The following is a 14,039-nucleotide window of genomic DNA, read 5'->3' as shown; positions in this document are numbered from 1 at the left end:
GATCCTCAGAGCATGTGGACTCTAGCAAAGACTAGAGGGGGCCAAAGAGAATATGGGGAATGGAAAGATGACTAGACCCTATAGCCCTGAGAAATCATCTGGTTTTCAAAACCTTCAGTAATCAGTATATTCCTTGTCCATTCGAATGTAAGTTACTTGAGGGTAGAGATTGTCTTTGTTTGTGTGTGCTTATATATGTATTTCCAGGACATAGAACAGTTCCTGGAGCAGAACAAATGCTTAAAAGATGCTTATCTGTCTCTCTATCCATCCATCCATCCATCTATCTATCTATCTATCTATCTATCTATCTATCTATCTATCTATCCATCTAATCTTATTTTCCACTGCTTCCCAAATACATTCTCTGTCTCTGTCTCTGTGTGTCTCTTTGTCTCTGTTTCTCTTTGTCTCTCTATCTGTTTCTCTCAGTCTCTGTCCCTCAGTCTGTCTCTCTGTCTGTCTATCTGTCTCTGTGTGTGTGTGTGTGTCTCTCTCTCTCCCTCTCTCTGTGTCTCTCTTTTGCCCCTAGGATATAGCATGCCCATTTTCTCACTCTTACTATGTGACAAAACTCCAAAGCAGAAGAGTCAATAATATCTATAGCTAACTTCTGCAGTCTTCCCCTCCAGTTCTGCCAATGAATTTCTATAGCCTTATCAAATGAGAACAGTCTGGAAGGTCAAAATTACTGGGAGAGGGTTGGCATGGGAGGAGAGTGTTCAACTAAATCCCCCCCCCAAAAAAAATCTAATGAAGAAAAGGATGTAGGTTTTCCTTCCAAGTTCCCTCCTTCCCTTCTCCCAGGTGAGTCCCTACCCTTTCGGGGGAATCCTTTAGCTGATTTGAGAAGTTGGCTGCTAACACCACAAATAGCCAGCCTGTCCTTGACTTCACCTTCCTTACTAACCAACCAGGGAGCCCTTCCACAAGAGATGTTCTAATATGCGGAAGCTTTACTGGGAAACTAAGGGAGGGGGGAGGTATTTCAAAAAGCAACAAAGACACAGGAAGGAAACTCCTACACAGTACAGGTTCCTGATACAAACTAAGCCTATCAAGCCAAAGGTATTTTCAGTTGGCACAACTTCTTGGCTTGGTAGACTATCTTCTTACTCTAAATCAGAGGTCCGTTTCCATTTCCCTGTTCTTTCCTGTCTCTCTGCCTCAAAATAACAAGCTCATTAGCCATTAGCCATTACTCATTCTGATACTCCTGCCTCTGTGAGTTGATTTTTCAACTGTTACAGTAAGGTAGTACCCAGATCCAGTGTGCTGAGTGGTTGCTATCAGGACAATGGGTACCCTCTTTTCCTTCCACCTCAAATTTTTTAGGTCTGCCACATTACATCTTCTCCTTCCAGTATAGTGTAATGGAATTAACATCAGATTTGGAATCAGGAGACCTACATTTGAGTCCCAGTTCAGTTGAATATTGACTGCATGGTGTGGGGGAGGAAAGGAAAGGAATAAGCATTTCTATTGCACCCACACGTGCCAGGTAACTATGCTAAGCACTTTACAAACATTATAGCATTTGATTCTCACACAACACCCTGTGAGGTAGATGCTGTAATTATCCCAATTTTACAGTTTAGGAAACTGAGGCAAATATAGGATAAGTGACTTGGGTAAAATCATACAGTTAGTGTCTGAGGCCTGATTTGAACTCAGGTTTTCCTAATTCCAGGTGCAGCACTCTTACTGGGTTGTTGCAATGAACTCACTTCATAAATCTTAAAATGCTATGTAAATGTCAGTTATCATTATTTTTTGGTCTGGACTTGTGATTTCACCTGTAGGGAACTCTTGATAGAGCAACTGTCTGTTTACTGATTCACATTGGCAATTTGTCTGTACAGTCTTAAAGAGTTACTTGAAGTTGCCCAGGGTCACATAGCTACTATATGTCAGAGGCAAGACTTGAACCCAGGTCTTCTGGCCCTCTCTCTATCCACTAAAGGACACTGCCTGTCATAATCATTATGATGAAGCAGCATGGCTTTGTGGATAGTATTGGACATGTAAGGGCTTTTAAATTTCACCTCAGACATTTACTAGTTATATAACCTTAAGCAATTACTAAACTTCTCTGTGCCTCAGTTTCTTCATCTGTAAAATGAGAGGATTAGACTCATTGGTCTCTAAGGTCCTGTCTGGCTCTAAATCTATGATCCTATGCTTATTATTCAACATTCTTTTTACTACTCTAGAATCCTGGAGTTCTCTTAATGCTACTTGTTCTATCAGGTTCTATCAGGCCCAAGCACAGCCTGGGATTCTCAATTTGTTTACATATGGATGGATTGAATTGCATGCAGGGCAATCACTTAGAAGTTAAGAGCTCCACTCACTTCCTGTGATGGGAACCTTTCTGGTAATATGCTGGTCTCTACTCAGGTAGAATATGTTTTCTGTGGGCCCCTTGACTTTTAAATTGTAAGATTTTCAAACACAGTGAAACCAGATTTCCATTAAGTGAAGGGGGTAGTCCTGCACATAACTCTCTACACATGCTCTTTCCTGACATTGTTTGGATTTCTCTTGATTGGAATGTTTCCTAAGTGTTTCACTCTGCCCCAGGCCAGATCCTACTACCTTCTTCAAAGCCCATCCCACCTCCTTTATGAAGCCTTCCCACTATGCTGGTCCATATAGTATAATTGCTTATTTATTGATTTAAAAATATTTTTCTAATTACATGTAAAATTTTTTAACGTTCATTTTTTTTTAAATTTTGAGTTCCAAATTCTCTCCCTTCCTCCCTCCCTTCTCCCTTCATTGAGAAGGCAAGCAGTTTGATATGGGTTATACATGTGCAGTCATGCAAAACATATTTCCGTATTATTCATGTTGTGAAAGAAAATATAGGCAAAGAAAAAAACACCAAGAAAAATAAAGTGTAACAAAAGTGTGCATAGGGCCAGCTAAGTGGTATAGTGGATAGAGCACCATCCCTGAAGTCAGGAGGATCTCAGTTCAAATCCGGCCTCAGACCAAACACTTGGCACTAACAAGCTGCGTGACTCTGGGCAAGTCACTTGACCCCAATTGCCTTAAAAAAAAAAACAAGTGTGCTTCAATCTGCATTCATATTCTGTCAGTTCTTTCTCTGGAGGTGGATATCATTTTTCTTCATAAGTCCTTCAGAATTGTCTTAGGTCAGGCCTGTACAACCTGTGGCAGGCTGTGTGGGCCTGCCTTAGATCACTGTATTGCTGAGAATTGCTAAGTTCTTTTACAATTGACCAATGTACGATATTGCTGTTATTATGTACGATGTTCTCCTGCTTTTACTTGCTTCACTTTGTATCAGTTCATACAAGTCTTTCCAGGTTTTTCTGAAAGCATCATACTCCTCATTTCTTATAGCACAATAGTATTCCATCACAATTATATACCACAACTTGTTCAGCCATTCCTCCAGTTAATGGGCATTCCCTTAATTTCCAATTCTTTCCCACACAAAAAGAGCTGCTAAAAATATTTTTTGTACATATATGTCCTTTTCCTTTCCTTTCCTTTTATTTTTTAATCTCTTCGGGACACAGACCTAGTAGTGGTATTAGATCAAAGGATATGCACAGTTTTATAGCCTTTTGGTTATAATTCCAAATTACTTTCCAGAATAGTTGGATCAGTTCACGATTCCTCCAACAGTGCATTAGTGTCCCAATTTTCCTACATTCCCTACAACAGTGTAATTGTTTAAAATAACATATTGTTTCCTAATTATTATGTATATTAATCTTCTCTCTGCCATTAGATTATAAATTACTTGAGTGGAGGAATCCTTTTTGATATGTCTTTCTTACTCTCTATGTACCTAAAACCATATTGGCTGTATACTATATATACTATATACCTCAATTAATATTTGTTGCTTGATTGAATCCCATTAGCATCTTAATGGTTTGAACCTGATATCACCTCCTCTGACAACTGAAAGCTGGCCTGTGTCAGTTCTCAGGTTCTGATTTGTCTGTGTTCATTTCCCCAGACAGATACAGTTCAGAGCAGGAATTTGTCAGTGACCTAAAGAACATGTGGTTTGGGCTGTATTCCCGTGGCGGTGATAAGTGTGACTCCAGTGGTTTTGAACATGTTTTCTCAGGTAAGGCCTCTCTGTTTGACAGTTAAGGGGAAGGTGGGTGAGATACTACTTATTTCTCTAAGTCAAGGGTTTGGGGGACCCAACTCATACCAAAGGACCAGAAATCATGCCAATGAATAGGAAGGAGTCTTTCCTGCTCCTTTTTGTTTTCTTCCCCAACCATTCCAAGCTAAAGGAGACTAGGATGCTATTTCGAGGCAGTCTCTCCCCTGGAAGAGCTCAGGTTGATGAGAACTCTGAACGCTGGGATTTCCAAACACTGTTTCTAATGGGAGACCCTGTAGGGAAGATTTGTTTCTCGATAGCATTCTAGTCATTTTGGTATTTTTGCTTTCCAGTTTATAAAGGTGGCACATTATGATATGATATGATTATCTCCTCCCCCATTTCCTCCAGACCATCTATAGACTACCTGATTTCTGTAGGTCTCAGCCTTATGATACAACCAGAGCACCTTACCTTTGGAAAACTGGAATAAGCCTACACCAGGAGAAGGACTAATCTGAAAAACTTGAAGCCAGTGTAGATAAACACTAAGGAAGAATTTTCCTGAATGGGGGGAGTGGAAGATTCTGAGAAAGTACAGGAAAGTTATGAAGAGACTCCTATCTAGAAAACTCACCTTAGAGTCAGGGATCTAGGCATGATAATCCCCATGAAGTAAAAAATTCTTAGAATTTCTGAGGTGTCTGAGAGAGTGAATGATCAACCCTGAAATTTTTGGTTGTTTTAGGTGAAGTGAAAAAGGGGAAAGTGACAGGATTCCATAACTGGATCCGCTTCTACCTGCAGGAGAAGGAAGGTCTGGTCGACTATTATAGCCACAACTACGATGGGCCGGTGAGTCCTGAAGACTGTTCTTATAGATGGAAAAGGCCTTATTGGGTGTCCCCATTCCCTTTCTTTATTCCCCCCAATCTAGAGATGTCAAAGCTGTCATCGTTTATCTCTCCATCAGCAGTTCGATATTGGGTGTGGTAAGCCTGGCTGACTCACGGTCTCATCTACCAGAGAGCAGGCTTGGTTTGAGGGTACTCTGTGATGGGAGAAGGGGAAGAAGGAAGGTATAGTTGTTCTCTAGAACTGCTGGGCACAACTGGAAATTGTTCATTCAACAAACACTTACAGTTATTAAGTGCTCAATGTGTGCCAGATCTTGTGCTAGGAGCTGGAGAAACTGCTACACTAATTAAATAAGACTCTGTATTCCTGGAGCTTACACTCTAATAGACTGATAATTATCAGTCGAAAAACACTTATTTAGCACCTGCCATAGGCACGGTGCTAAGTACGTGGAATACAAAAAGAGGTAAAAGACAATTTCTCTCAAGAAGCTTACAGTCTAGGGGCAGCTAGGTGGCACAGTGGATAGAGCACTAGCCCTGGAGTCAGGAGGACCTGAGTTCAAATCCAGCCTCAAACACATAACACTCACTAGCTGTGTGACCCTGGGCAAGTCACTTAACCCAACTGCCTAACCAAAAAAAAAAAAAAAAGATGGGTAGGAAGTCAGGAAGGAGAACATTCCAGACATAGGAAACAGTGCCAGCGAAAGCACAAAGTAGGAAATTAGGGAATGTTTTAGGGACAGAGAAGAGGCCAGTTTGACTGAAATAAAGGCTACAGGAAAGAGAGTACCATAAGATAAGTTTGCTTAAGGGGAATATTTCTTTTAAAAAGTAATTTTTATTATGAACTTAATCGCCAACAAATACGAACATTTCAATATACAAAGACTGTATATGAAATCATCAGTTGGGCTTTTTAAAGTGTCTATTAAATTTAACAAGATGGTATTTTTTTAATGCCATATTTGTTTGTGTCTCTAAACATTTTGTTTTCTTTTTTTTTCAAATGTTGATGCTTTTTTCTTTCCTTTTTTGAGGGGGAGATCTTTGTCACTACCTACTAACTCACCCCTTACCCCTAAAAAGAAGCTTTTCCTTATAACAAATAAGTATGGCCAGGCAAAACAAATTCACACAACTACTATGTATGAAAACACAGGTTTCATTCTGTACCTCTATTCCCTAACCTCCCTGTACCAAGAGGTGGAAACCATGCTTCATCATCAGTCTTCTAAAGGCATGATTGGGGATTGCATGGATCAGAGCTCTGACATCTTTCAAAATTGTTCTCTTTTATATTATTATATTCACTGTGCAAATTGTTTCCAAGGTTCTGCTCATTTAATTTTATATCAGTTTATGTACATCTTCCAAAGTTTCTCTGAATCCATCCTATTTATCATTTCTTTCAGAACAATAATATTCCATTGTATTCATATACCACAATTTTTTCAGCCATTTAGGGAATGTTTTCTAGCTCAGACAAGAAAACAAACACATCATGGTTATCCTTCTGCTTTGTTCAGTCTGCTATTACTGACTACCCCCCCCATCAGCTATAGAAATGGCTATAAGCTGCAGCCTGCCCAAATTAATTGATATCTTCATGCCTTGTTAAAGGGCATTAAAAAAAAATTGTGCCAGGATATCTTTGGAAGACAGTAAATTGTTTTCATTTTCCAAGTGTGAGCTTGAAAGTAAGATGCCAGATACCCTTTCTCCTTTGTACTGGAATTGCTTTCACATGAGTCCAAGCTGTATATCTCTATTCTTGGCTCTTAGCAGGATTTTTGTAGTGTGGGAACAGACCTCACTGAGACACTACCAAATCTCAGGAATACTAATATTTCCCTGCGAACCATGGTCCCTGTATGGACCACCTCACTCAGTATTTGGCTCATAATGGGTGCTCATTAAATCTTAGCTAACTCGATGAGGTATTTCCTTCAAAAGTTACATTCCTATCATCTCCTTCCCCTGCTTCTTAGAGTTCAGGTTGGCTAACTCTCTCCTTCCCCAAAGCTCATTGCCGTCTTCCTCTTCTCTCTGCAGTGGGACTCTTATCCTGACGTGCTAGGCATGCAATTCCACTGGGATGGCTACTACAAAGAAGTGGGAGCAGCTTTCATCGGCAGTAGCCCCGAGTTTGAGTTTGCTCTCTATTCCTTGTGTTTCATCAGCAGACCTGGCAGAGTGTAAGTACAGGTCTAGCTAGGAATATTAGAACAGGCTGAGGGATATACAACAGTCTTTACTACTACCAGAAAGGGAAGCAGGAGAACTGGGTCCTAGTCCATAAACTGGCTCTGGGACTAGGTATATCCATAACTTTCCTTGAATCTCAGAGGACCTGGGATTGAATTCCAGCTCTGCTGCCTCTGACCTGTGTGACCTTGAATTAAGCTACTTCACAGAATCAATGAAGCTTAAGCTCCAGTGTCCTCTGGCCTAACTTGGAACGGAACAAGAATCCCCTTCACAGCATAACTGAAAAGTAGTTCTAAGACTTAGGACAGTCTCCCTTCCACATGATAGTTTTTCAGATACTTAAAAACAGTGATCGTGTGCCTCATAGCAGGGGTGTACTGGAGCCTGTTCAAAGCAGCCAATTGTTAAATTTTCAGTGTGAGCATTTATACCTCAGAAATCAGCAGACTCTTCAAATCAGGGCTAGATTTATTGTTTTGTTCAGTCTAGACTTACAAAAGTAATGGAGAAAATACTAACAATTCAGATTAAATTTAAAACTCCCCCCCCAGCTGATCATTAAATATTTACTAACACAACCCTATCCATAAGTCTTGTAGGTTTATGTATGCCCAGATGCTCCCAATCTTAGAGGTTCATTAAGTTAATCCTCCAAAAGTTCAAATACACTTCATTTAAGAAAGATAAAAATCTTTATAACAAAGGAAGTTGTAAAACATGATACGAATGATAAGTAAGATGGACTGTCTTAACATGAGGCATATTAGGCCTCTTGAATATCATTGTTGTTCAGTCGTTTCAGTAGTGTCTGACTCTTTGTGACCCCATTTGGAGTTTTCTTGGCAAAGACACTGGAGTGGTTTGCCATTTCCTTCTCTAGCCCTTTTTAGAGATGAGGAAACTGAGACAAACAGGGTTAAGTGATTTACTTACCCAGGGTCACACAGCTAGTAAGCGTCTAAGGTCAGATTTGAACTCAGGTCTTCCTGACTCAAGGCCTGATGCTTGCTACCTAGCTGCCCAATATCTTGAGTATCACCAGGACTTTTTTTTTTCTGGGTCTCAGTTTCCTTATCTGTATAATGAGGGGCCTGAATTAGATGACCTTTAAAATTCCTACTGGCTCTAAAATTCTACGAATCTAAGGAACTATGTGATCCTGTGCAAATTATTTAACATTTAGGCCTTCAGCTCTAAAATTCTACAATTCTCTATCTCTGTTTACTTCTCCTAGAGCAAGCCTGCACAATCTGCCACCTCCAGTTGCTTGCAACATGCCAAAGGATTTCTTCTGCTTACAGAGGATGTTTTCCTCTGCATTTTTCATGGGCCGCCAGAAATCCTTTGGTGTGCCAGGAGCAGCGGAGGGCCATAAGCGACCTGTGGGCCCCAGGTTATGCAGGCCTGCCCTAGAGAGAGAATAAAGGTTCATGGGTTGAAATTAGAAGAGATTGGAAGTAGGTAACAATTAATAATAATAATAATAATAACGCCTTTAAGGTTTACCAAGTATTTTCCTAGCCATCAGGAATTAAGGCATCAGAAACTGTAACCAAAGAAAAGCGTTACATTGTCTTCTCAGGTATTTAAAAACAGGACATATTCCTGTTTCTATTGGGTTTTCTCCATTGTAGCCAAGAGTCAAAGGGATAGAGAGAATGGAAGACATCTGTGATGGTGTGTTTTTTTTCTGTAGGTGCCACTTGAGCCTAGGTGGGTACCCCCTGGCCATCCAGACCTATCCCTGGGACAAGGTCACTTATGGAAATGGCAAGAAGTACATTGCTACAGCCTATGTGGTGTCTTCTATGAATTAGAGCTCTGGGCAAGGAAAGAACATAAGGGACACTGGACGTCTTCCTCAGTTGTGGTGCTATCTGCCCTGGTCTGGAGTTAGGAGGTGTCATACCTGGAACTATTTGAACTGGAGTTTTCATCAAGAAAATGACTGTGCAAGCAAAAGTCCTCAAGCCCAGAAAAAGCCCAAAAAAGAAAAAGAGGAAAGATTTAAATTAGGGGGAAAAACTCTCACAACAGAAGAATATTTAGACTAATGTCCTCTAGTATTCCTGCAGTGCAGACTAGTGGCTAAAAATCTGTGAGTGGAATAGCAAGATAACTGGTTTTTTTACACCAATATGTATGGAACAACAACAACAATAATAATAATAATATATACATACATACACATACATATAGAATATTATACATATATACCTATATACATATACACTCACACATATATATGTATATATACTAAACCAGTCCACTGATACAGACCTTAAATATACTGGAGAACTCAACCAATAAACCATATGAGAACTAGATAATTATCACGGACAAAACTGTCACCCACAATTGTCCAGGCATAACACTGATTCACAAATATTTAAGAACAATATTTTAATAGCTTTGACTATATTAAAATTTCATAATCTCCAAACTCCATGGAACAAAAAGTTTTCACAATATGAAAGCCTAGCAGAGGAGATTAAAATCGTGTAGGAACAGAATGAGATGCATATAATCCCTGTTGTTCTATCTTCTATAAGAGCTGTATCAAGGATACTATCAGAAAGCCTACAAAAGATGACCCTGCCTCCTCATACTTTTATTCAACTGCTAATAGTAGTTATCTTGTGCATCTTGAAATAATCTGTAGAACAGTAAATGTAAAAGAAAAATAGCAGGATACCAACTTGTCCCAGGACTGTCTCTATCTGACCTTCATTAAAAAAGATGAGAATGAGATGATAAAAATAAAAATACTTTTGTACTTATTGAGGCCAACCTCAATATTGATATAGCAATGGGAAAAGGATTACACATATTGAAAGACCTGTTTAACATGGTTTGTTTTTCTTTTTTGGTGGTTTTTTTTTTTTGGTGGAGCCATATAGCTTGACGTCATCCACTGACATCAAGTGAGTAATACGATTTTTAGTTCTATTTAGGATAGATCCCAATGGATTCAAGACTGGACAGAACCATGATGGACTTAAACAATCTCCCTGAAAAATACCGTGTTTTATATCAGTCCAGTCTTATGTCAGTGGCATGGTTTTTAAAAAGTTTTCCACGTAAGCATCAAATACTTTATGTCATTCACACAATACTTGAGTCTGTTTTTTGTAAATGTGCAATACACAAGCCACATACATACAACTAACTCAAAGGACTTGTAATTGTCAATAAAGGCAGTTTAAATGTCACAGTACTTTTTGTGACATGTTCAATAATTATCAAATGGATAATAAGTTGTTCTTTATACTCGTGGGACTTCTTAACACACCCTTTTTGCTCCTCAGATAATTTATTGTTTCCTTGTGTGTATGGATTTTTTTTTCTTGTGAGACAAGCTGTGAATGCTTTGTTTAAAGGACATGATCTGTATTTTGACTGTTGTTCTTATCTTTTGTTAGTAGAAATGTTAAGAAAGATGAAATCAGGCTTATGCCTGAGAAGAAGCTAAGAAAGTGTTTTGCTCTTAATCCATGTGCCACTGTGAAGTGTTTGAGCCAATGATTATATAGCTTACCTGGCCCTATTGCTTTCTAGTTTTGAAGAAAAGCTAGAGTTTCTGTCTCTTCTTTGGACATAATTCTCCTATCGTTCATTATACTGACATTGCACAGCTTTCTGTTTTTGTTTGATCCAATGTATATTTTCACTCTATTGGATTTCTTGTAACCATAGAGATAAGCAGAAGTTGTCCATATTCTGCTTCTTTACAGGGGGTCCTCTCTACCTTTAATTTCTTTAATACTTAAGACTCTGTAATAAAGTTTTGTTTGATATTGAATTATTGTTGTTGTTCTTTTGCTCTCCTTATATTGCCTGAAACTTATAACCTTTGTTTTTAATTACCAATTGAGGGAATCTCAAATTTCTGATGTATTTTTGTTTTCAGAATTCTTTCTGGGCTGTTTTTTTTTTGGTTATCTTTAATTGGGCAACATGTCATTCAAGTTCTCTATTACATGTCCCAACCAGATATGAACAAAATCTTCCAATGCCTTTCTGTTCAATAGCTCCCCGAAGTCACTTCAGTCATGATGGTGTTTGATGTATGTGTTTAATAGTATTACTTAATAGGTCCACAGTTCCTCCTATAGTTTTTGTTGTTGCAATGGCCCCTGCATATGCCTAGGACAGTGCCTGGCACATAGTAATCACTTAATAAATACTTGTTAATTAATTGAATAATTGTGTGCATATCCTGAAATGGTTTTATACTTTTGATTATTCATGCTGGTTATCACAAACAATAAATTTTTTTTTAAAAATTACTCTACTTCGGTAAAGAATATTTGTATATATCACATTCACTTCAGATCTGTACTGTCCAAAGCAAATCCACAGTATCATGAAGGGTTGGCAAGGTTCAGATCTCTTGGCCCACAATGGCATGGGATTGGTTTTCCAGCTGTAGGGCAGTATTCTTCCTCATTCAGATTACATACTGTTGGAAAAAATCTGCACTATTATAAAGTTATCTGAGAGAGGTGGGGTGGGGAAGAAGGTAGAAAATGAACTAGGATTCTGACATGGGTCTACATTTGTAATCTCATCAAGTTGATTGAGGGATTCTACATTGACCAGGGACATCCTTGATCAACCCCTGCTATAACATATAGCATCTGGGAGAGCTGTGATGCTTGTAGTTCTTAGCTGACTGGCCTACCAGGAGGAAAGGGGTGTGGGGCATGGAAGGTGAAATGATATGACTAAGATATACTTGCGTCTTCCCCACGCCTGAAAAAAAATTCTTCCTCAGGCCTGAAATTCTGGGGGCTTGGTTTAGTATCTAGCATATCAAACAAACTCATTGGTGTTTAAAATTTTTTTTAAATTTACCTATAGAGTAGAAGTTTCAGTCCAGAGTAGTTCCTGAGAACTCTTCTCACTAAAGAAGCAGTAATCCTAAGAAAAAAGTAGCCCAGCAATAACAACGACTACTGGGCCCAGGGGTGCTGAGATAATCACCCTTTCCTTCTCTTCCAAGCTTCCCCTCTTAGCTCTAGATTCAATTTTTTTTTTTAACCAGGTTCAATCAGTGGGGAAATCTGGCCCCTAAAGAGCCACTCTCTGGCTCTTTATGTACTCACCTTGGAGGCCTAAGTATAATCACTTAAAGTTGTATTTGCCTCATGTACAGGATCTCCCCAAAAGAGGGAATAAAATGGTACTTAATGTGCAATTTAAATCAGATATATAAGACAACTATATATTTCCTTTTACAGAAAACATTCACAAAACCCATGAACTTTAATGGACATAAAGACTTAAATTAGTAGTAAAAGTAATACAACTACTGTTATATTCTACTGGGAAGTTAAAGCTTAAACTTCAGTATATAAAAAAATTGGTGAGACTGCTGTCTATTTCACCTTTGACCTGCACTATCCAAACAATGTCCAAGTCATTTGGCAAGTCAGGCCAGGGGCTGGTCATCCTCCCCCATGCAGAAATTTGCTTCAAGTCAGCTCCAACTGGGAGACTCAAATACTCCCAGCTTCTTGAACTTATGAGGCTGACTCCAAAGCGGGATGTGACCATCTTGGGGTTTATTTGGTCACCTATACTTAGGGAAAGAAATACAAAGCAGAAAAGGCAGCTAGAGGCCCAAGGCTCAGATCACTTAGCTGAACCCCTGTTATAATTGTCATATTCAAACAGTCTGCCACAGTAGGGGAAGGGCACAAGCCCTTTCCAGACCTGCGGGAGAAGCCCAGGGAAGGAAAGCCACTTTGGTATGTTTCAAGAAACAGGAAGGAAGAGAGTGATCTGGAAGTTGGCTTTCTTTTTTAAGCAACATAGCGTGCTGCCTTCCTGCACACGTCATTGACTTGGGGAGTGGGGGGGTAGGAGGTAGGAGGGGTGGAGGTGGACCAAGGACCATTAAAGCTTGGCTGTATCATACCAAAGCACCAAATTCCTTCAGTGTTGAGCCACATTTACCCCAAAGTACCTAGGGCTCAATCTCAACTATTAGTTGCACTCTAACCAATGGAGACCAGATAGGCCTGTTCTTTGCTCCCCATTATGCTAGATGTAATAATGCATCATTATGGTTTATCTAGCATTCGCAATATGCTCTGTTTCTAAAGGCTCTAGAGAAAGAAGAACAATTATAACTGTACCAAGTTGGGAATAGGGACACAATCACATGTTGGCTTCTTCTCAAAGTCTTTCTCATTTCATGTCTCTGCATAGAGGTTAGAATCTCATTCATTCTCTCTCTTGTCACCCTGGAAGCCAGAGGAGCCAGAAAGACTGAAGAACCCAAAGGGACTGAAAAGATCTCTTCCGTCTCCTGTTCCCACACACTCTGCTCTGCCCCTTATGCAAGTATGTGGCATTGCTTTCTACCAATGAGGAGAAAGTCTCATATTATTGACCCTTTGAGCCAAGGGTTATATCAAGTTCCTTCCACCCCCTTTCTCCTTCCATCATCTTATCCCTTAGTGTGAGGTAGCAGATAGACTGGTAGGGTGTTCATCACTTGAGATGTCTGCACGCTGAGGACACAAACTCATTGGTGGTTGGCTTCTAAACTACTTCCCACTTCCCTTTGGAAAATGAAGTCATTTGCTCATCAACAGCTCTTTGACATCTCTTTCATTCTGTATTCCTTATTCTGCATCAGACAGTGGTTCTACAATCATCTCTGCGAGTTCTTTTAGTATCTGGTAGAATAATTTGATTTGCTTAGTGCTGGAGACTTGAAATTACTTAAATCAGTTTAATAATACTTCCTTGTTTCCATTACAAATGTAATAGACCTTTTTGGAGCTCCTCAAAAATGGCTTGGACACAAATCAAGAGAAGACTGGACAGAGCTGCCTGCAGGTGGACCAGTCCATGGA

The 14,039-nt window shown here is 39.5% G+C and overlaps 1 protein-coding gene across 1 annotated transcript in view; it reads left to right on the top strand.

Annotated features, from left to right (window-relative positions):
• ENDOU (endonuclease, poly(U) specific) overlaps positions 1-11,419 on the top strand; it is a 30,855-nt gene extending 19,436 nt beyond the window's left edge. The window contains exons 7-10 of the mRNA XM_020977146.2: positions 4,001-4,114; positions 4,848-4,954; positions 7,015-7,157; positions 8,867-11,419. Of these exons, the coding sequence (XP_020832805.1) occupies positions 4,001-4,114; positions 4,848-4,954; positions 7,015-7,157; positions 8,867-8,987 (485 nt within the window). The 3' untranslated portion in view covers positions 8,988-11,419. The remainder of the gene's footprint in view (positions 1-4,000; positions 4,115-4,847; positions 4,955-7,014; positions 7,158-8,866) is intronic.
• Positions 11,420-14,039: the final 2,620 nt, after the last annotated feature.

The sequence above is a fragment of the Phascolarctos cinereus genome, unplaced genomic scaffold (assembly GCF_003287225.1).
Source record: "Phascolarctos cinereus isolate Bilbo 61053 unplaced genomic scaffold, phaCin_HiC Scaffold_1;HRSCAF=81, whole genome shotgun sequence".
Lineage (NCBI taxonomy): Eukaryota > Metazoa > Chordata > Mammalia > Diprotodontia > Phascolarctidae > Phascolarctos > Phascolarctos cinereus.
The sequence above is the reverse complement of the archived record's forward strand: the minus strand, read 5'-3'. Positions and strand labels throughout refer to the sequence as shown.